Consider the following 19,245-nt stretch of genomic DNA (forward strand, 5'->3'; position numbering starts at 1 on the left):
GGAAGGAAGAAGGAAGGAAGGAAGACAAAGAAAGACAGAGAGACAGAAAGATAGAAAGAAAGAAGAAAGAAAAGAAGGAAGGAAGGAAGACTAAGAAAGACAGACAGACAGGTAGAAGGAAGGAAGACAGACAGTCAGAAAGAAAGAAAGAAAGAAAGAAAGAAAGAGGGAAGGAAGGAAGACAGAAAGAAGGAAGGAAGGAAGAAGGAAGGAAGACAAAGAAAGACAGACAGAAAGATAGGAAGAAGGAAGAAAAGAAGGAAGGAAGGAAGAAGGAAGGAAGACAAAGAAAGACAGACAGAAAGATAGAAGGAAGGAAGGAAGGAAGGCAGAAAGATAGAAAGAAAGAAGGAAGGAAGGAAGGAAGGAAGAAGGAAGGAAGGAAGACAGACAGAAAGGAGGAAGGAAGGAAGGAAGACAAAGACAGACAGACAGAAAGATAGATAGAAAGAAGGAAGAAAAGAAGGAAGGAAGACTAAGAAAAACAGACAGACAGAAAGGTAGAAGGAAGGAAGACAGACAGACAGAAAGATGGATAGAAAGAAGGAAGAAAAGGAAGGGAGATAGATAGACAGAAAGAAAGACGGAAGGGAGAAGGAAGGAAGGAAGACAAAGAAAGACAGAGAGACAGAAAGATAGAAAGAAAGAAGAAAGAAAAGAAGGAAGGAAGGAAGGAAGACTAAGAAAGACAGATAGACAGGTAGAAGGAAGGAAGACAGACAGACAGACAGACAGACAGACAGACAGACAGACAGACAGAAAGAAAGAAAGAAAGAAAGAGGGAAGGAAGGAAGGAAGACAGAGGAAGAAGGAAGGAAGGAAGAAGGAAGGAAGACGAAGAAAGACAGAAAGATGGAAGGAAGGGAGGGAGGGAGGGAAAGAGAGAGAGAGAGAGAAAAGGAAGTTAAAAAAAAATCTGATTTTGACGCGAGCCGTGCAAAATGTCAGCAGTATCTCCGGGGCTATTTTTGGGTTCTCGCGGGAGGAGGGAGAGAGAGAGAGAGAGAGAAGTGGGGCACAGCGGGGGTGGGTGAAACGAAGGCCGGACGCGTCGTAAATGGGGGAAAATTTTCAAAAATCCTGCTTTTCCCTAACACAAAGTATGGATGATACGCGATCGTAACATTATTCCATTCTATTATTGCCGTAAGGATGCAAACAGGGAGAGAATATTCTCTGTTCTTATCCCGTGGGAAAAGAAACAAACAAACAAACAAAAAACACCGCTTTGGTTAACCCCGGGGAACTCCCCGCTACAAGACCCAGCGCGCAGGATTGGAGCGGAGAAGGGCTCCGATCGGCTCTATTGCATCGATGCGGATTGGGGCGGAGAGGGACCTATGCGGCGATGCGGGTCGTGGCGGGAGGCTGTGCGGATGACGGGGGGGGGGGTTCCCCTTATGCTGTGGCCGACCCACGCGAGAACACGCCGGGTTCTTATCCCGGGCAGCTTAACCCGAGGAACTCCCAGCCACGAGAGCCAGCGCGGGAGGATTGGAACAGAGAGGGACCAATTTGGGGTGGTGGTGGTAGTTTCGTCTTATGCTGTGGCCGACCCACGCGAGAATATTCTTGTCCCGGGAAAGTTAACCAGAGGAACGCCCCGCCACGAGAGCCAGCGCGGGAGGATTGGAACAGAGAGGGACCAATTTGGGGTGGTGATGGTGGTTTCGTCTTATGCTGTGGCCGACCCACGCGAGAATATTCTTGTCCCGGGAAAGTTAAACCCGAGGAACGCCCCGCCACTAGAGCCAGCGCGGGAGGATTGAAGCAGAGAGGGACCAATTTGGCTCCGATCGGCCCTATGCAGCGATGCGAATCGTGGCGGGAGGCTGTACGGGTGGGGGGGTCGTTTTATGCTGTGGCCGACCCACGCGAGAATATTCTTGTCCCGGGAAAGTTAAACCCGAGGAACGCCCCGCCACTAGAGCCAGCGCGGGAGGATTGAAGCAGAGAGGGACCAATTTGGCTCCGATCGGCCCAATGTAGCGATGCGGATCGTGGCAGGAGGCTGACCGCACCTCCCGCATCCTACGCGTGTTTTCAGGGGGACCCCATCCCCACGCGTGTTTTCAGGGGGACTCCATCCCCACGCGTGTTTTCAGGGGGACCCCATCCCACGCGTGTTTTCAGGGGGGACCCATCCCCACGCGTGTTTTCAAGGGGACCCCCCACACACAGGCGCTTTTTTTCAGGGACCCCACGCGTGTTTTCAGGGGGACCCCCCACATCCCCACGTGTGTTTTCAGAGGGAAACACACACACACACACATCCCGCCAGCCTTCCCGCGGGGTGGAGGGCGAAGGGAGGCTAAATCTGAACTGTGAAGCCGGTGCCGGAGGTAAGGCGAGAGGGAGGAGCGAGGCTTGGCCACCGCCCTGGCCGGCGGCAGCCGGTTTCTGGCAGCGGAGCGCCGCCCGGGAGGGGGGGAAAAACACATCGCCAAGCCAGGCGCGGAAGGGCAGAGCGGAGTCCGGTGCCGCGGGGCCAGAAGGAAGCCCAAGAGCTCAGCAACGGAGGCATCCCCCTCCCCACGCTCGCCAGAAACCCCCGCAGCCCTCTAACCCAGCCCGATCCGGGGTTGGGGTGGGGATTATTTGCACCCAGAACCAGTTCGGCGGAGCTGCCTTTGCCCAAACCTCAGCCGCCTCCTGGCCGGCGATCGCGGGATAAATCGGAGGAGCCGGGAAGGCGGGTGCGGGGAGAGCGCTCTCCGCGGGGAAAACTTGAGCCAACTTAAATCCGGAGGATCCCCCGCGGTTGGGTCTTTTTCGCACGTGGGAACGGGGGGTGCGTGCGAGTCAGAGAACTCTGCCGCTGCTACAGCTTGCGATCCACCCAAACGGACTCCGGTGCCCCGAACAAGAGATTATTAATTAATTTTTTTAAAGCAATTTTGGCGTGGGAACGGACTGCGAGCTCCAAACCGGGACCTTTGGTTTGGATTCTGGAAGAAAGGGGGGGGGAAAAACAAAAAAACAAAACAAAAAACCCACCGACCCAATTTTGGATGCTGGAATTGCTTCGCAGCCTGCAAAAAAACTCTTTTTGAGACGTTCTTTGAGGCTTTCCAACCGGAGTAAGGAGAAATTGTCTGGGTTTGGGAGAAGAAGAGCCCCTCAGAGCTTGCCTAGACTGACCCTCCCCCCCCCCAGCTTTGGACTGAGGATCGAGCCCTGCGCTTCCCCACCAACTCCAATCCTCGGAAAGCGTTCCAGCCGAATCCAGAATTCCTGTGGATTGCCTGCCTTAAGAAAAAGGATGGAGGACGGTGCCCGTCGGCGAGGTGGCCCCGAAAAGTCCCCCGAAAAAACGGAAGAAGGCGGCGGAGTGGCGCTCAAGAAGGAAATTGGCTTGCTGAGCGCCTGTGGCATTATTGTGGGTGAGTGGGGTGTGTGTGTGTGTGTGTCTCCCCGGTGGAAGGGGGGGTGTCTTCTGCTCCCCCCTCTTTGCTGACTCTGAATTGGACCTTGTTATTTCCTGATCTACTTAGCCCCTTGCAGGGTGTCCGGCGGCGGTCATCCGGGATCAAACAGGACCAATTGTCTTGGCTTTTTTTTGATTTGGGGAGGCCATTGAAGTCTTCCAATTCTGCTTTCTTTTTTTTTAAGTATTATTTTATTTTGGTCCTTCTTCTCAGTTTTGGCCTCTGCCATTCTCTCCCTCTTCCTTTTTATTCGTATCTTCTCGGTTCCCAGCATTGATTGATTGGTTCCCAAAGCCAGCTTTTTCCTTCCAAACCTCACTTCCCCGTGCCTGGTAATCTATTGGCTTTCTTTGGCCTTGGTGCCAGAAAGAGAGGGAGGGAGAGAGAGACAGAGACAGAAAGAGAGAGAGAGAGACAGAGAGAGAGAGAGACAGAGAGAGACAGAGACAGAATGACAGAGAGAGAGACAGAGAGAGAGACAGACAGGGAGAGAGAGACAGAGAGAGAGAGAGACAGAGAGAGACAGAGAAAGAGAGACAGAGACAGAGACAGAATGACAGAGAGAGAGACAGAGAGAGAGAGACTGAGAGACAGGGAGAGAGAGACAGACACACAGAGAGAGACAGAGAGAGAGAGACTGAGAGAGACAGAACAGTTCCCATCACCAATCTCTTTCCACTTATGACTGTATGACTATAACTTGTTGCTGGCAATCCTTATGATTTATATTGATATATTGATCATCAATTGTGTTGTAAATGTTGTACCTTGATGAACGTATCTTTTCTTTTATGTACACTGAGAGCATATGCACCAAGACAAATTCCTTGTGTGTCCAATCACACTTGGCCAATAAAATTCTATTCTATTCTAAGAGAGAGAGAGAGACAGAGAGAGAGAGAGAGAGACAGAGACAGAGAGACAGACAGAGACAGAGAAAGAGAGAGAGAGACAGACAGAATGACAGAGAGAGAGACAGAGAGAGAGAGAGACTGAGAGACAGGGGAGAGAGACAGACACACACACACAGACAGAGAGAGAGAGAGAGACTGAGAGAGACAGAACAAGAGAGAGAGAGACAGAGAGAGAGAGAGACAGAGACAGAATGACAGAGAGACAGAGAGAGAGACAGAGAGAGAGAGACTGAGAGACAGGGAGAGAGAGACAGAGACACACCAGAGAGAGAGAGAGAGAGAGAGAGACTGAGAGAGAACAAGAGAGAGAGAGACAGAGAGAGAGACAGACAGAATGACAGAGAGAGAGACAGAGAGAGAGAGACTGAGAGACAGGGAGAGAGACAGAGAGACAGAGAGAGAGAGACTGGGAGACACAGATAGACAGAGACAGATAGACAGAAACAGACAGACAGTCAAAGACAGAGAGAGAGACAGAGACAAACAGAGAGAGAGAGAGAGAGAGAGAGAGACCTGGATTCCTGGCCTACTGCCCAACCTTCTTTCCCCGGGTCCCTTAGTTTGAGATCCACTCAACTAGGGCTTAGGGGGAGCCGTACCCTAGACAGATTTGGTGTTTTCCTGGGCCCGCTTGGCAGGATCACCGTCCCAACCCGGGAAAGATTCCCTCTGCCACAAACAAGCCAACAGCTGCGAGCCCGTAAGGGAGGGATCGCATACCCCCAGCTTGACGAAATTTCTCCGAAAACGTAACTGCCCCGGTGTGCCAAATCACAGCTCCTCTTTTTTTTTTCTTTTCCCCCTTGCTGGAAAACAGACATGGTGCAATAATTCTTTTCCGGCCTTCCCAAAAGAGATGCAATTTCATAACAACAGAGCTCAGAGGGATCTGGAAAGGGGTGGGGTGGGGGGGGAAAAAGCCGGCCAGCCCGAGGCCCAGAGGAACAGGTCCCCTGCCCACCCACCCACCCCCCTCCGGAGTTTGCCTTCCACCCCGATGAAGCGGGAACGCCAGCCGCCGTTCAAGCATGTTTGTTCCAGCTATTCCAGATGGCTTTGCTTTTTTTTTCTTCTTTTCCAGCAGGTGCCAGGAGACCATTAAACAAACACGGGGAGGCAGAAGTGGCGGGTCGGAAGTATGGGGAGTTAGCACTGAAGCACCCTTGCTTCCACCCCCCCCCCCACCGACCCCCACTCCAGCTTCACCCACGCTTCGCTTGCCCTCCTTCCTCCTGCTGTGAATTTAAATGCCCTCCGTTTTCCACGGGGGGGGGGGACGACCCTTTTCGGCCAGCGTCTCAAAAGAGATCGGTGGCTCCCTTCCAGATGTTCTCCTAGCTGATGTTCAGAGCATGACTTTCCTTTCTTGCTAATAATAATAATAACAATAACAATAACCAGAACAACAATAATAGTAACAGCGTTGGAAGGGACCTTGGAGGTCACCTAGTCCAACCCCCTGCCCACGCAGCAGATCCGTCCAAGGGATTCGAAAGATCTTTCTGATCGACACCAGAGGTGGGGTTTTCAGCAGGTTCTGACCGGTTCTGGAGAACCGGTAGCGGAAATGTTGAGTAGTTCTGGAGAACTGGTAGTAAAAAGTCTGACTGGACCCGCCTCCATCTATTCTCTGCCTCCTGAGTCCCAGCTGATCGGGAGGGAATGGGGATTTTGCAGTAACCTTCCCCTGGAGTGAGGTAGGAATGGAGATTTTACAGGATCCTTCCCCTGGAGTGGGGTGGGAATGGAGATTTTGCAGGATCCTTCCCCTGCCCCGCCCACCAAGCCCCGCCCACCAAGCCACACCATGCCGAAGCCACGCCCACAGAACCAATAGTAAAAAAAAAATTGGATTTCACCAAGACAAGAAGCAATGGATGGAAACTAATCAAGAGGAGAAGCAACCTAGAACTATGGAGAAAATCCCTGACAGAACAATTAATCAGCGGAACTGCTTGCCACCAGACGTTGCCAACTTTGGAGTTTTGAAGAAGCGATCGGACAACTTTTTCCCGGGTTTCTGATCAACAAGCTTATCAATCAGAAAGGTCCAGTGGTTCGAATCCCTAGAACAGGTCTCCCTGCGTGGGCAGGGGGCTGGACTAGAAGACCTCCGAGGTCCCTTCCGGAGTCTTGCGCTTCTCATTGCGGTCATGAACCAGTGGAACAACTTTCCTCCAGAAGTTGTGGCTGCTCCAACATTTTTAAAAGAAGAGATCGGATGGCCATTTGTCTGAAACGACAGCGTCTCTTGCTGGAGCTGGGGAAAGATGTTGCAAAATCTTCATTCCCACCCCACTTTGGGGCCAGCCGGAGGTGGTATTTGCCGGTTCTCCGAACTGCTCAACATTTCCGCTACTGGTTCTCCAAACTGCTCAAAATTTCCGCTAGCGGTTCTCCGAACTACTCAACATTTCCACTACCGGTTCTCCAAACTGCTCAATATTTCCACTACCGGTTCTCCGAACTGCTCAACATTTCCGCTACCGGTTCTCCAGAACCTGCTGGATTTCACCCCTGATCTCTGGGGCTTCGGAGGATAATTGGACCCCTTCTTCTTTGGGGCAGTTCCCTGAGATATCGGAACCCTGCTATCATGTCACCCCTATTGGAACCGGCGAGGGTCTCCTGCCTCCGGACAAGGGGTTGGGCTAGATCAGCGGTCACCAACCGGTGGTCCGTGGACCACCGGTAGTCCCTGAGAAAATTTTGGTGGTCCACAGAAAAATTAATGGCATTTTTTTATATATTGCACTAAATCAGGGGTCCTCAAACTAAGGCCCCCTGGGCCGTGTACATGCGATGAACATATGTGTTGCTGCAGAGAGTTTCCCCCTTCGGGGTCTTTTTGTGTGGGTCGGAGGGGGTCAGAAATTCCGACTTGGGGTCTGCTTCAGCCCTCCTGGTGCGGGAAGCGCCGTTGGTGGCGTAGAGCCAGAGGGCCTCATTCCAGTGGGACTGCATCATGGCTTGAAACTGGCTGACCATCTCAGCCCGCTCATCCTCCAGGCGCCCGGTACCTGGCCTTGCACACCTGCAGGTCTTCCCTCTGCTTGGAAAGCCTATGCTCCTAGTCCTCAGTGAGGTGCTTCTGCTGAGCCTCCTTCTCGCTCTGATCCAATTTGAACTGAGCTGTTTGGCCAACTCTTTCTCCCGGTGGCTGCTTAGCTCCAACAACTGCTTCTCGTTGGGGCCCTAAGGAGCCCGGGTGGGCAGGCGAGGAGTGGCTGGCGGGAGAGGGGTGAGTAGAGGTGCCACACCCACCCAGTCACAGGACCACCTAGCCACGCCCACCCAGCTGGTCATGAGGCAGATCCTATTAGTGGTCCCTGGGCTTTAAAATTATGAATTTAGCGGTCCCTGAGATCCGAAGTTTGTTGTTTTTTTGCACTTATATCCCGCCCTTCTCCGAAGACTCAGGGTGGCTTACACTATGTCGAGCAATAGTCTTCATCCTATTTGTATATTTATATACAAAGTCAACTTATTGCCCCCCCCCAACAATCTGGGTCCTCATTTGACCTACCTTATAAAGGATGGAAGGCTGAGTCAACCTTGGGCCTGGTGGGACTAGAACCTGCAGTAATTGCAGGCAGCTGTGTTTAATAACAGACTGTCTTACCAGTCTGGAGCCACAGAGGCCCTTGGCTGAGCTTGGGGGCCCCTGGGCTAGATGACCTCCGGGGTTCCCTTTCCCAACCTTATTCTTCTACAGTTCTAGGCTTGGGCAGCAGAGCAAAGGCGTTTCGGAAGACGGAAGGGAAAAAAATAGAAAAACACCAGCTCAAATTCCCCCTTTGCCAGTGAAAATGTTTTACGGTTTAAACCGTGGCACGTGTCAAGGGCATTTTAATTTTTCCCAGGAGCCCTTGAATCGAAGGAGCAAACGCGCCAGCGAGAGAGAGAGAGAGAACAAACTCTTGGCGGCTTTCTGTCAACACTTTTTGCTTAGTCTTCAAATCTCCTGGAACCCTGGAGTTTTTTGTCGGAAAAAAAAAAAGGGCCGGCTTTTGAAAAATATGCTCTTTTTTTCGGTTCAGAGAGAGAGAGAGTCTAGGGAGAATCCCTCTGTGTATTGGTTTTATAAAGGCGCCTTGAAACTCTGCTTTGAAAGAACAAGGCCCAAAGTGGGATATCTGTGGTTTATTTACATAGATAAAAAGCTATGTGTAATCCTCCTCCCCTCCCTCCTCCTCCTCCTCTTCTTCTCCTTCTCCGTCTTCTCCTCCTCCGCCCTTGTTCTCCTCTCCCCTCCCCCTTCTTCTTCTTCTTCGTCTCCTCCTCCCACTTCCCCCACCTTCTCTTCTTCTCCTCCTCTTCCTCCTCCTCCTCCTCCTCTCCCCTCCCCCTCCTCCTCTTCTTCTCCTTCTCCGGCTTTTCTTCTCCTCCTTCCTCTTCCTCCTCTCCCTCCCTCCTCTCCTCTCCTCCTCCCTCCTCCCTCCCTCCTCCTCCTCTTCTCCTTCTGTCTTCCTTCTCCTCCTTCCTCTTCCTCCTCTCCTTCCCTTCCCTCCTCTTCTTCTCCTCCCTCCCTCCTCTCCTCCTTCTCCTCCCTCCCTCCTCCTCCTCCTCCTCTTCTTCTTCTCCTCCTTCTTCCTCCTCCTCCTCCTCCCTTTTCTCCTCTCCCTCCCTCCCCTTCCTCTTCTTTGTCTCCTCCTCCCACCCCCCACCTTCACTTCTTCTCCTCCTTCCCTCCTCCTCCTCTTCCTCCTTCTCCTCCTCCTCCTCTTCTCCTTCTCCGTCTTCCTCCTCCTCCTCCTTCCTCTTCCTCCTCTCCCTCCCTCCTCCTCCTCTTCTTCTCCTTCTCCGTCTTTTCTTTCTTCTCCTCCTTCCTCTTCCCCTCCCCTCCTCCATCTCCTTCTCCACCTCCTTCTCCCTCCCCTCCCTCCTCCTCCTCCTCTTCTCCTTCTCCGCCTCTCCTCCTTCCACTTTCTCCTCTCCTCTCCTCCCTCCTCTTCTTCTTCCTCCTCCTCCCTCCTCCTCCTCCTCCTCTTCTTATCCTTCCTCCTTCCTCTTCCTCCTCCTCTCCTCTCCTCCTCTCCTTCTCCTCCTCCCTCCTCCCTCCTCCTCCTCTTCTTCTCCTTCTCCGCCTCTCCTCCTCCTCCTTCCACTTTCTCCTCCTCTCTCTCCCTCCCTCCCTCCCTCCCTCTTCTTCTTCTCCTCCTCTCCTCCCTCCCTCACTCTCCTCCTCCTCCTCCCTTCCCTCCTCCTCCTCTCTTCTTCTCCTCCTCCCTCCCCTCCTCTCCTCCTCCTCCTCCCTTCCCTCCTCTTCTTCCTCCTCTCCTCCCCTCCCTCTTCTTCCTCCTCCTCCCTCCTCCTCCTCCTCCTCCTCCTCCTTCTCCTTCTCTGTCTTCTCCTCCTCCTCCCACTTTCTCCTCTCCTCCCTCCTCCCTCCCTCCCTCCCTCTTCTTCTTCCTCCTCTCCTTCTCTTCCTCCTCCCTCCCTCCTCCTCCTCCTCCTCTTCTTCTTATCCTTCTCCTCCTTCCTCTTCCTCCTCCCTCCCTCCTCCATCTCCTTCTCCTCCTCCTTCTTCTTCTCCTCCTCCTCCTCCTCCTCCTCCTCTTCTCCTTCTCTGTCTTCCTTCTTCTCCTCCTCCCACTTTCTCCTCTCCCTCCCTCCCTCCCTCCCTCCTCTTCTTCCTCCTCTCCTTCTCTTCCTCCTCCCTCCCTCCTCCTCCTTCTCCTCTTCTTCTTCTTCTTATCCTTCTCCTCCTTCCTCTTCCTCCTCTCCCCTCCCCTCCCTCCCTCTCCTTCTTCTCCTCCTTCTTCTTCTCCTCCTCCTCCTCCCCCCCTCCTCCTCCTTCTCCTTCATACACATATACATATGTAGGGACATTTCTGTATATCCCTGTCTTGAAAACCAAATCACTCCTCTTGCTAAACCTGCCACCTTAATCCTTCCAGATGCAAGGGTTGATAAGATGCCAAGGGCTTGGTACATATTTGCATTGGGGAATTGCGTTGGGAAAACCGGGCAATTGTTTTCCCTGCACTTCTTTGCTTCGTTCTTCCTTTTTTGGGGGAGTTAAAACTGACCCGATTTGATGTCCCACAAAGTGGGAAGTCTGGAACTCAATCCCATTCCAAACGGAGATTTAGGAACAGCCTCAGGGGGAAAAAAAATGTTTTTGCTTAAGAAGAGAGCCGGATTTTAATTCGGTGGCTTCAAATAAGCCTGTTTTTTTTTTTTTTTTAAGAAAAAAATACCCAGGTGATAGAAAAAACTATTATTGTTTTTTACACGTGAGGAAAAACTTCAGCAAGTTTAGCCAGTAAATCCTATTGTTTTCAAGGTGGCATTTTTTAGCCCAGGGGTCTGCAAACATGGCTCTTTTAAGACTTGTGGACTTCAACTCCCAGAGTTCCTCAGCCAGCATAGCTGGCTGAGGAACTCTGGGAGTTGAAGTCCACAAGTCTTAAAAGAGCCAAGTTTGCAGACCCCTGCCTTAGCCCAAAAGCATTACAAGCGTTGCAAAACAGTATCTGTACATCTGTGTATCCGTGGAAAATTCTTCTGGAAGCCCCATTGCCTGTCTGCTCTTCACCGTATATAACCCATCAGCTGCACAATTGCACAGAGGTTTGTGGACGATTTATCATATATGGGACACATTCAGGCAACGCATAAAAAAAAATATGGACCCGGTGCGTTTTAAGATTACATAACCCAAGTTGGCAGTCTCGCTTTTCAGAAGATTAGGGGACTGGAGGCTAAAACATAGGAAGAACGGTTGCAGGAACTCGATATGTCTAGTTTAATGAAAAGAAGGACTAGGGGAGACATGATAGCAGTGTTCCAATATCTCAGGGGCTGCCCCAAAGAAGAGGGAGTCAAGCTATTCTCCAAAGCACCTGAGAGTAGAACAAGAAGCAATGGGTGGAAACTAATCAAGGAGAGAAGCAACTTAGAACTAAGCAGAAATTTCCTGACAGAACAATCAATAAGTGGAACAACTTGCCTGCAGAAGTTGTAAATGCTCCAATACTGGAAATTTTTAAGAAAATGTTGGATAGCCATTTGTCTGAAATGGTGTAGGGTTTCCTGCCTGGGCAGGGGGTTGGACTAGAAGATCTCCAAGGTCCCTTCCAACTCTGATATTATTATTATTATTATTATTATTATTAAGTCTCGTCATGCAAGAGCGTGAACATTTCTGGATTTTAACAGGAGCCAGCCACACAATTTTATCAGGAGAAAAAAAAAAAGCTTACGCGACCTTCAATGTTGTCTTTGAGGAAGTTTTTCCTGTACTTAAAGGAACAAACTTTCTTCTGAGGTGACTGAACGAAAGGCTTGCAGGCAGGGGTGAAACCTACTTATCTTCCCCTACCGGTTCGGGCAATTTTGGACCCGCTGTGCAGGCCCAAAGCCTGCTACCCAGGCGCAGAGAGTCAAAAATAGGTTACTCCCTAGTTAAAACCAGGAAGTAATGACGTTCGGGCGGGTGGGAGGAGCCTCCACTACGCTGAACCACATGCCGTCGCCGCCGCTATCCCCCCGAATCGGTGAGAACCGGTCGCATTTCACTCCTGGTTGCAGGTATCCCATATAGATAATCTAAAGCAGTAGTTCTCAAACTTGGCCACTTTCAAGACTTCAACTGCCAGAATTCAACTCGCAGAAGCATCCAGCCAGGTGGGCGGAGCCTCTGGCCGCTGCCGATACCGGTTCGCCTGATCCAGGGCGAACTGGTAGCAACCCACCACTTGTCCAACTCCTTTGCTCAGGCAGGAAACTCTCTTCCATTCCAGACAAATGCTTGTCCAGTCTCCTCTTAAAAACCTCCAGTTGTTGGGACAACTTCTGGAGGCAAGGAACACCTACTCGAGAAAGCCTTCGCCGTTCGCAAACGCGAGGAGTTACACCTAAGTCTGTGGCTTGTTGTCGTTGTCGTTTTCCATTGTGATCTCCTCTTGTCCCTCCGTAGGTAACATCATCGGATCCGGAATTTTTGTATCGCCAAAGGGTGTGTTGGAAAACGCGGGCTCCGTAGGGCTGGCCTTGATCGTGTGGATCGTCACGGGCCTCATCACCGCCGTGGGGGCCCTGTGCTACGCGGAACTGGGGGTCACCATCCCCAAATCCGGAGGGGACTATTCCTACGTCAAGGACATCTTCGGAGGATTGGCTGGGTAAGAGGGAATAAACAGGGGTAGGATTTCAGAAATTTTAACAGCCAGTTCTCTGCCTGGTTGCTGGGTGGGCGTGGCCATGGTAGGCGTGGTTTACACGGCCTCCTGCACCGGAGGGGGGGACTGTTTTTGCCCTCCCCAGACTCCAGAGGCTTTCTTTGAGCCTCTGGGAGGGCAAAAACGGCCTTCCCTGGGCTCCAGAGGCCCTGTGGAGGCTGGAAAACGGGCCCATTTCCAGACATCCGGAACTTCTGGTAGGCCTGTTTTTCGCCCTTCCGGAATCTCTGCGCAGGACCTGTACCTACCTCCAAAACGGGCTGCGTGAAGACTCCTGGGAGGGGGCGGGGTGGGATGGGCCAGTCCTTGAAACTACCAGTTATGCGAACCAGATTAAAGTTAACATCCGGTTCGCCCGAACCGGTCCGAGACGGCTGAATTCCCACCCCTGGGAATAAGGAACTTGGTTTGTCAGCCAGTGGTTGGGGGTTAGAGAACTGAGTTGGGTGAGGAGAAGAAACGGATGGGCTTAGCAAGGAGTCCGCCTTGCAATGGTGGCATCCATAAATTCAGGATTTCAGGAGAATCCATTGTGTAAATGGTAGCTGAACCGAAAGAGCCAACACCATCCTGGGCAGCGTTAATGGAGGGATCGATTTAAGATCTCATGAAATGTTAATACCACTTTATAATGCCTTGATAAGGCCACACTTGGAATACTGCGCCCAGTTTTGGTCGCCACAATATAAAAAAGTTATTGAGACGCTAGAAAGAGTGCAGAGAAGAGCAACAAGTGTGATTAGGGGACTGGAGGATAAAACATACGAAGAACGGTTGCAGGAATTGGATAGGTCTAGTTTAAGGAAAAGAAGGACTCAGGGTGACACGATAGCAGTCCATTTTTCTGATATTTCTGTCTCTGGGCACAATGAGAATATATCTGCTGCAAAAACTCTGCATCAGCGACAGGAAGGGCATCCGGCCAGTAAACGCTCAGCTCCATTCAGTTGCCCCAACTCTATCCCGCAAGGGATTACGGGATCATTAAACAACGAACAACAAAAACAGCAACAACAACAATTTTATTTATTTTATTTATTTTATTTAATCATATTTGTATACCGCCCTATCTCCCAAGGGACTCAGGGCGGTTTACAGCCAAGTAAAAAATATACATAAATACAAGTTAAAACCCCAATTAAAAAACTTATTAAATACGGCCGAATATTAAAACCCCAATAGAATAGTAAAAACCCCATTAAAACCAAATTTAAAATTTAAAAATTCTAGTCCAGTCCTGCGCAGGTAAAAAGATGTGTCTTAAGCTCGCGGCGAAAGGTTCGAAGGTCAGGAAGTTGACGAAGTCCTGGGGGAAGTTCGATCCAGAGGGTGGGAGCCCCCACAGAAAAGGCCCTTCCCCTGGGCGTCGCCAGCCGGCACTGCCTGGCTGACGGCACCCTGAGGAGTCCCTCCCTGTGAGAGCGTACGGGTCGGTGGGAGGCAATCGGTGGCAGTAGACGGTCCCGTAAGTATCCCGGCCCAATGCCATGGAGCGCTTTGAAGATAGTTACCAAAACCTTGAAGCGCACCCGAAAGGCCACAGGTAGCCAGTGCAGTCTGCGCAGGAGAGGTGTCACATGGGAGCCAACAATGGTTGCAGGAATTGGGTAAGTCTAGTTTAATGAAAAGAAGGACTAGGGGAGACATGATAGCAGTCTTCCAAATCTCTCAGGGGCTGCCCCAAAGAAGAGGGAGTCAAGCTATTCTCCAAAGCACCTGAAGGCAGGAGAAAAAGCAATGGGTGGAAACTAATCAAGGAGAGAAGCAACTTAGAACTAAGGAGAAATTTCCTGACAGTTAGAACAATTAATCAGTGGAACAACTTGCCTCCAGAAGTTGTGAATGCTCCAACACTGGAAGTTTTTAAGAAGAGGTTGGATAAACATTTGCCTGAAATGGTATAGGGCAGTGATGGCTAACCTTTTTGCCAATGCGTGCCAAAACTGGAGGGAGCACCGGGGGGGGGGGGGGTTTGTGCATGTGTGTGCCCACACCCGTAATTCAATGTGCCCTGCTCCCCCACGCATGCACGCGAGACCCAGCATTGCGTTCCCCCTGCTTTTGGCACACGATGGCATGGTGGAGGGCAGGTAGGCCTGTCTTTCGCCCTCCCAAGGCTCCAGAGCCTTTCTTGGAGTCTGGGGAGGGTGAAAACTGCCTTCCCCACCCCCTCGGAAGCCCTCCAGAGGCCGGAAACAGCCCGTTTTGGAAGCCCTCCGGAGGCCGGAAACAGCCCATTTCGGAAGCTGTCCGGAGGCCGGCGCGCACATGCCCACTGGAGCTGAGCTAGGGCAATGCTCACGTGCCCACAGATATAGCTCCATGTGGCACCTGTGGCATGCGTGCCATAGGTTCGCCATCACGGGTATAGGGTTTCCTGCCTAAGCAGGGGGTTGGACTAGAAGACCTCCAAAGTCCCTTGCCACTCTGTTCTTCTGTTCTGTTATTTCCCCATTCATCGGCTGACAGTTAGAAAGAAGCTCAAGAAACCACTTAGCCACTTCAGTCTACTGGGGAATATATCGGTTTGGAAAGGAACCTCCTTCAGTTGTCAGAATTCTTGCCAATAGATCTGGCTAAGGGAAAGAGAGTTTGAAGTCCTCCAGGCTTAAAAGTTTGTCAAGGTTGGAGACCCCTAGCGCTAACGTTTTCCGTTCCTCCCAAGGTTCCTCCGACTGTGGATTGCGGTGCTGGTGATCTACCCCACGAATCAGGCGGTGATCGCGCTGACTTTTGCCAATTATGTCCTCCAACCCATCTTCCCGACCTGCCTGCCTCCCGAAACCGGGTTGCGTCTCCTCGCAGGGGTCTGCCTTTGTAAGTAGCGAGCGAATCCAATGGGGTGTGTGTCACGTTATGCCAATCACATAGCGGTGTGTCTTTTAACCGTGGTAAGGGTGCTTCGAGAGGATGCGTGCATTTGAAATGGGGAGAACAAGACTGCGGCTTGTGGAACGAAGCAAGAAAAAAGCAAAGTTCACGAAGAATGCTTGTTTTACGGCTTGAGCCGGTTGTGGGAACGGAACCGTCGTCGCTTGTACAGTAGTGGCCAAAATTGTGGAATCCATTCGGGGAAAAGTGTATTTTTCTAAAATGAGCTAATAACACCACTTTTTCGGGGGGAGTAGTACCATAAAATGATATATCAATGGAAAGATAATTGAATCAAGAATGTCATGCAGTCACTTTGATGAAGGGTTTTTTTATTGTTTTATTTGCATTTATATCCCGCCCTTCTCCGAAGACTCAGGGCGGCTTACACTATGTCAAGCAATAGTCTTCATCCATTTGTATATTATACAAAGTCAACTTTTATTGCCCCCAACAATCTGGGTCCTCATTTTACCTACCTTATAAAGGATGGAAGGCTGAGTCATCCTTGGGCCTGGTGGGGCTTGAACCTGCAGTAATTGCAAGCAGCTGCTGTTAATAACAGACTGTCTTACCAGTCTGAGCCACATTCTATTAGGTTATTAATATTATTTAATATTAATTAGATTATTAATATTATTTAATATTAATATTATTATTATTAGATTATTAATATTCTATTAGAATATTAACTGCTATTCTATTAGAATAGCAGTTACAGTATAAAGAAGAAAAGAGAAACACATAAAAAAAAATGAGAGATACAAAAATGATCACCATATAAAAAAACGAGATATACCAAATTGATCACCGTGTCAGTTAATACATCGTTGGGTCACCTTTAGCGTGAATGACGGCCTTACAACGTCTTCCCAAGGAGTGAACCGAGTCTTTTAGTTCTGCAGCTATCACGTGAAACCAAGATTGAACGATGGCTTCGATTAACTGGGTTTTATTGCTAGGTCGCTTCTGACAAACCAGTTTCTTTAGTCGGCTCCATAGATTTTTTCCATTGGGTGAAGGTCTGGGCTATTCCCAGGCCATTCCAGCAGTGGAATAGGATTATCTTGAAACTCCCCTCCAAAAAGTGGTGTTATTAGCCACCCAACCTCAAAAATACAACTTTTCCCAAAAGGGTTTCCACAATTTTTGGCCACGACTGTATGTTGGGTGATTTGCTCAGCCAAGGGTAATTCATTGAACAAACCACGGTTCAGCAAAGCAGAATTATGAACCAGTTGAAACTTGGTGGCCCAGATCTGGTTATCCTAACTAAACCTACATGCGTCAGCCTAAAGGAATGAACCACCAACCAGATCTGGGTTGCAAAACTTCGAGCAACCACCAGGTGGCAGCCGAGAGTTTGGAGGTTTTTTTGTTGCCCCCTACTGGTTGTCAGGAGTTTTGCAGCCTCCCTCTATGCTTCAAGGAACGTATTGTGTGATAATTCCTCCTTATGGCTGTTCAGGCGCCGGATTGCCATGCCGTTTTCAGCTAATTGGGCTGCTTTTTTAAAAAAATAATAATTAATTAATTAATTAATAAATTCCTGGCTTAAAATTCCATGGGAAGCCAACTGTAAAGAGGATTTAATCCCCTCGTCTCGCACTCAGTCTGGTGAATAATCGCTCTCCGATTAGTGAATGTAGCTCCAGGGTGCAGTCTTTAAATATGCGCGTATTTCCCAGGGTGAATAAACCTATAGTTAACTTGCCATATGCCTCCAGAATTCTAATCGTGATTATTAGAACGGTAGTTTAAAAGAATGTTATAAATAGAATAGAGTAGAATAGAATAGAATAGAATAGAATAGAATAGAATAGAATAGAATAGAATAGAATAGAATTTTATTGGCCAAGCGTGATTGGACACACAAGGAATTTGTCTTGGTGCATATGCTCTCAGTGTACATAAAAGAAAAGATACCTTCATCAAGGTACAACATTTACAACACAATTGATGGTCAATATATCAATATAAATCATAAGGATTGCCAGCAACAGTTATAGTCATACAGTCCTAAGTGGAAAGAGATTGGTGATGGGAACGATGAGAAGATTAAAGCCGATATTGTCAAGAAGCATTTAATACCCTTGATAAGACAGGGCTCTCCAACCTTGTCACTTAAAGGGATAGTTGATGAATGCAGAATGCAATGATGAAAGTTACGACGATACCAAAAAATGTGACTTATGACCGTTTTTCACACTTTTTTTAAAAAATAATTTTTATTTCCATTTTCCAACATCATATTTATGTACAAACTATTATCCATCATTAATCATTAATTTTTATTTATGACTGATTCGGGCCTGCCCGACTGCCACTTCCTTTCTTCACAACCTCCCTCTCTACCCTCTACTACTTTCCCATCCTTCATCTCCTTCACTTTATTACTTCCTCTCCTCCTTCTCCACTCCTCCCTTCTTCCACCCTGTCTAACCTTCTTATTCCCCTTCTCCTTCTCAACTCTTTCCTACCTACTTTCTTCCCTCCTTCTACTCCTCTCTCCTTTTCTTTCTGAAATGGCAGTCGGGCAGCCCCAATATCATTCTAAATTTTAATTTCATATCTTCAAACATTACTGTACATTAATAATCAATCCATGTATCATTTCCCTTCCCCTCCTCCCCTTCCCCGGACTTCCCAGAGCAAATACCAGGTATTATGACCAACAATCACAAGCTAAAGTATACAAAATATACATAACCTCCCACCTTTAAAAATTTAAAACTTTAAATCCCCTCACAATAAAAATAAAGAGATAGGAAAGAATAATAAAAAGAAAAAAAGAAAAGAAGCGATACCAACTTCACATATTACTTCTTCTTACAGTCCATGTTTAAAATTAATCCAGCTTCTCAAATTCAATTTTTTCCCCCACTTGTATATTCCTTCAAATTTCGTAAGTCCATTTCTTAAATTACAGTCCATCTTCTCGAACTCAAATTTTCATCACTTATATATTTCTTCAATTGCCATAACATTTAATGTCCGTTCTTCTTACAGTCCATTTTAAAAATTACAGTCATCTTCTCAAATTCAAATTTCCCCCCCCCATTTGTAAATTCCTTCAAATTTCGTTAAGTTTTTCACACTTAATGACCATTGCAGCACCTCCCGTGGTCGCAGGAACAAAAACTCGGACGCTCGGCAACTGATCCATATTTATGTCGGTTGCAGTGATCCGGCGGTCAGTTGATTTCCCTTTTTGTGACCTTCGGATAAGCCCTATCAAGCCAGATTCACTTCACAATCCGGTTCCTAATTTATCAACTGCCACGATTCCTCATCGGACTAGAGCTGGGAGGGACCTTGGAGGTCTTCTAGTCCAACCCCCTGCTCAAGTAGGAAGCACCATACCGTTTCAGACAAGTGACCGTCCAGCCTCTTCTTAAAAAGCCTCCAGTGTTGGAGCACTTACAACTTCCGGTGGCAAGCTGTTCCACTGGCTAATTGTCTTCGCTGTCAGGAAATTTCTCTTTAATTCCCGGTTGCTTCTCTCCTTGATGAGTTTCCATCCACTGGTTTTTGTTTTTTTTTTGGTCCTGCCTTCTGGTGCCCTATGCCCTCTGGTTCACTTAAGAACGGTGGCAAGAAAGGTCGTAAAATGATGCAAAATGCGCTTAACAAATGTCTCGCTTAGCAGTGGAAATGTTGGACTCCATTGTGGTCGTATGTCGAGGACTACCTGTACCATAGATAGCGAGAGAGAGAGAGAGAGAGAGAGATTTTTTTAATTTGAATTTATATCCCGCCCTTCTCCGAAGACTCAGGGCGGCTTACATTGTGTTAAGCAATAGTCTTCATCCATTTGTATATTATATACAAAGTCAACTTATTGGC

The 19,245-nt window shown here is 49.0% G+C and overlaps 1 protein-coding gene across 1 annotated transcript in view; it reads left to right on the plus strand.

Annotated features, from left to right (window-relative positions):
* Nucleotides 1-2,371: 2,371 nt before the first annotated feature.
* The window catches only part of SLC7A8 (solute carrier family 7 member 8), a 57,936-nt gene continuing 41,062 nt past the window's right edge, over nucleotides 2,372-19,245 (plus strand). Inside the window, exons 1-3 of the mRNA XM_058183926.1 lie at nucleotides 2,372-3,383; nucleotides 12,267-12,471; nucleotides 15,194-15,345. Coding sequence (XP_058039909.1) covers nucleotides 3,263-3,383; nucleotides 12,267-12,471; nucleotides 15,194-15,345 — 478 coding nt within the window. The 5' untranslated portion in view covers nucleotides 2,372-3,262. The remainder of the gene's footprint in view (nucleotides 3,384-12,266; nucleotides 12,472-15,193; nucleotides 15,346-19,245) is intronic.

This window comes from Ahaetulla prasina, chromosome 4 (assembly GCF_028640845.1).
Source record: "Ahaetulla prasina isolate Xishuangbanna chromosome 4, ASM2864084v1, whole genome shotgun sequence".
Taxonomy (NCBI): domain Eukaryota; kingdom Metazoa; phylum Chordata; class Lepidosauria; order Squamata; family Colubridae; genus Ahaetulla; species Ahaetulla prasina.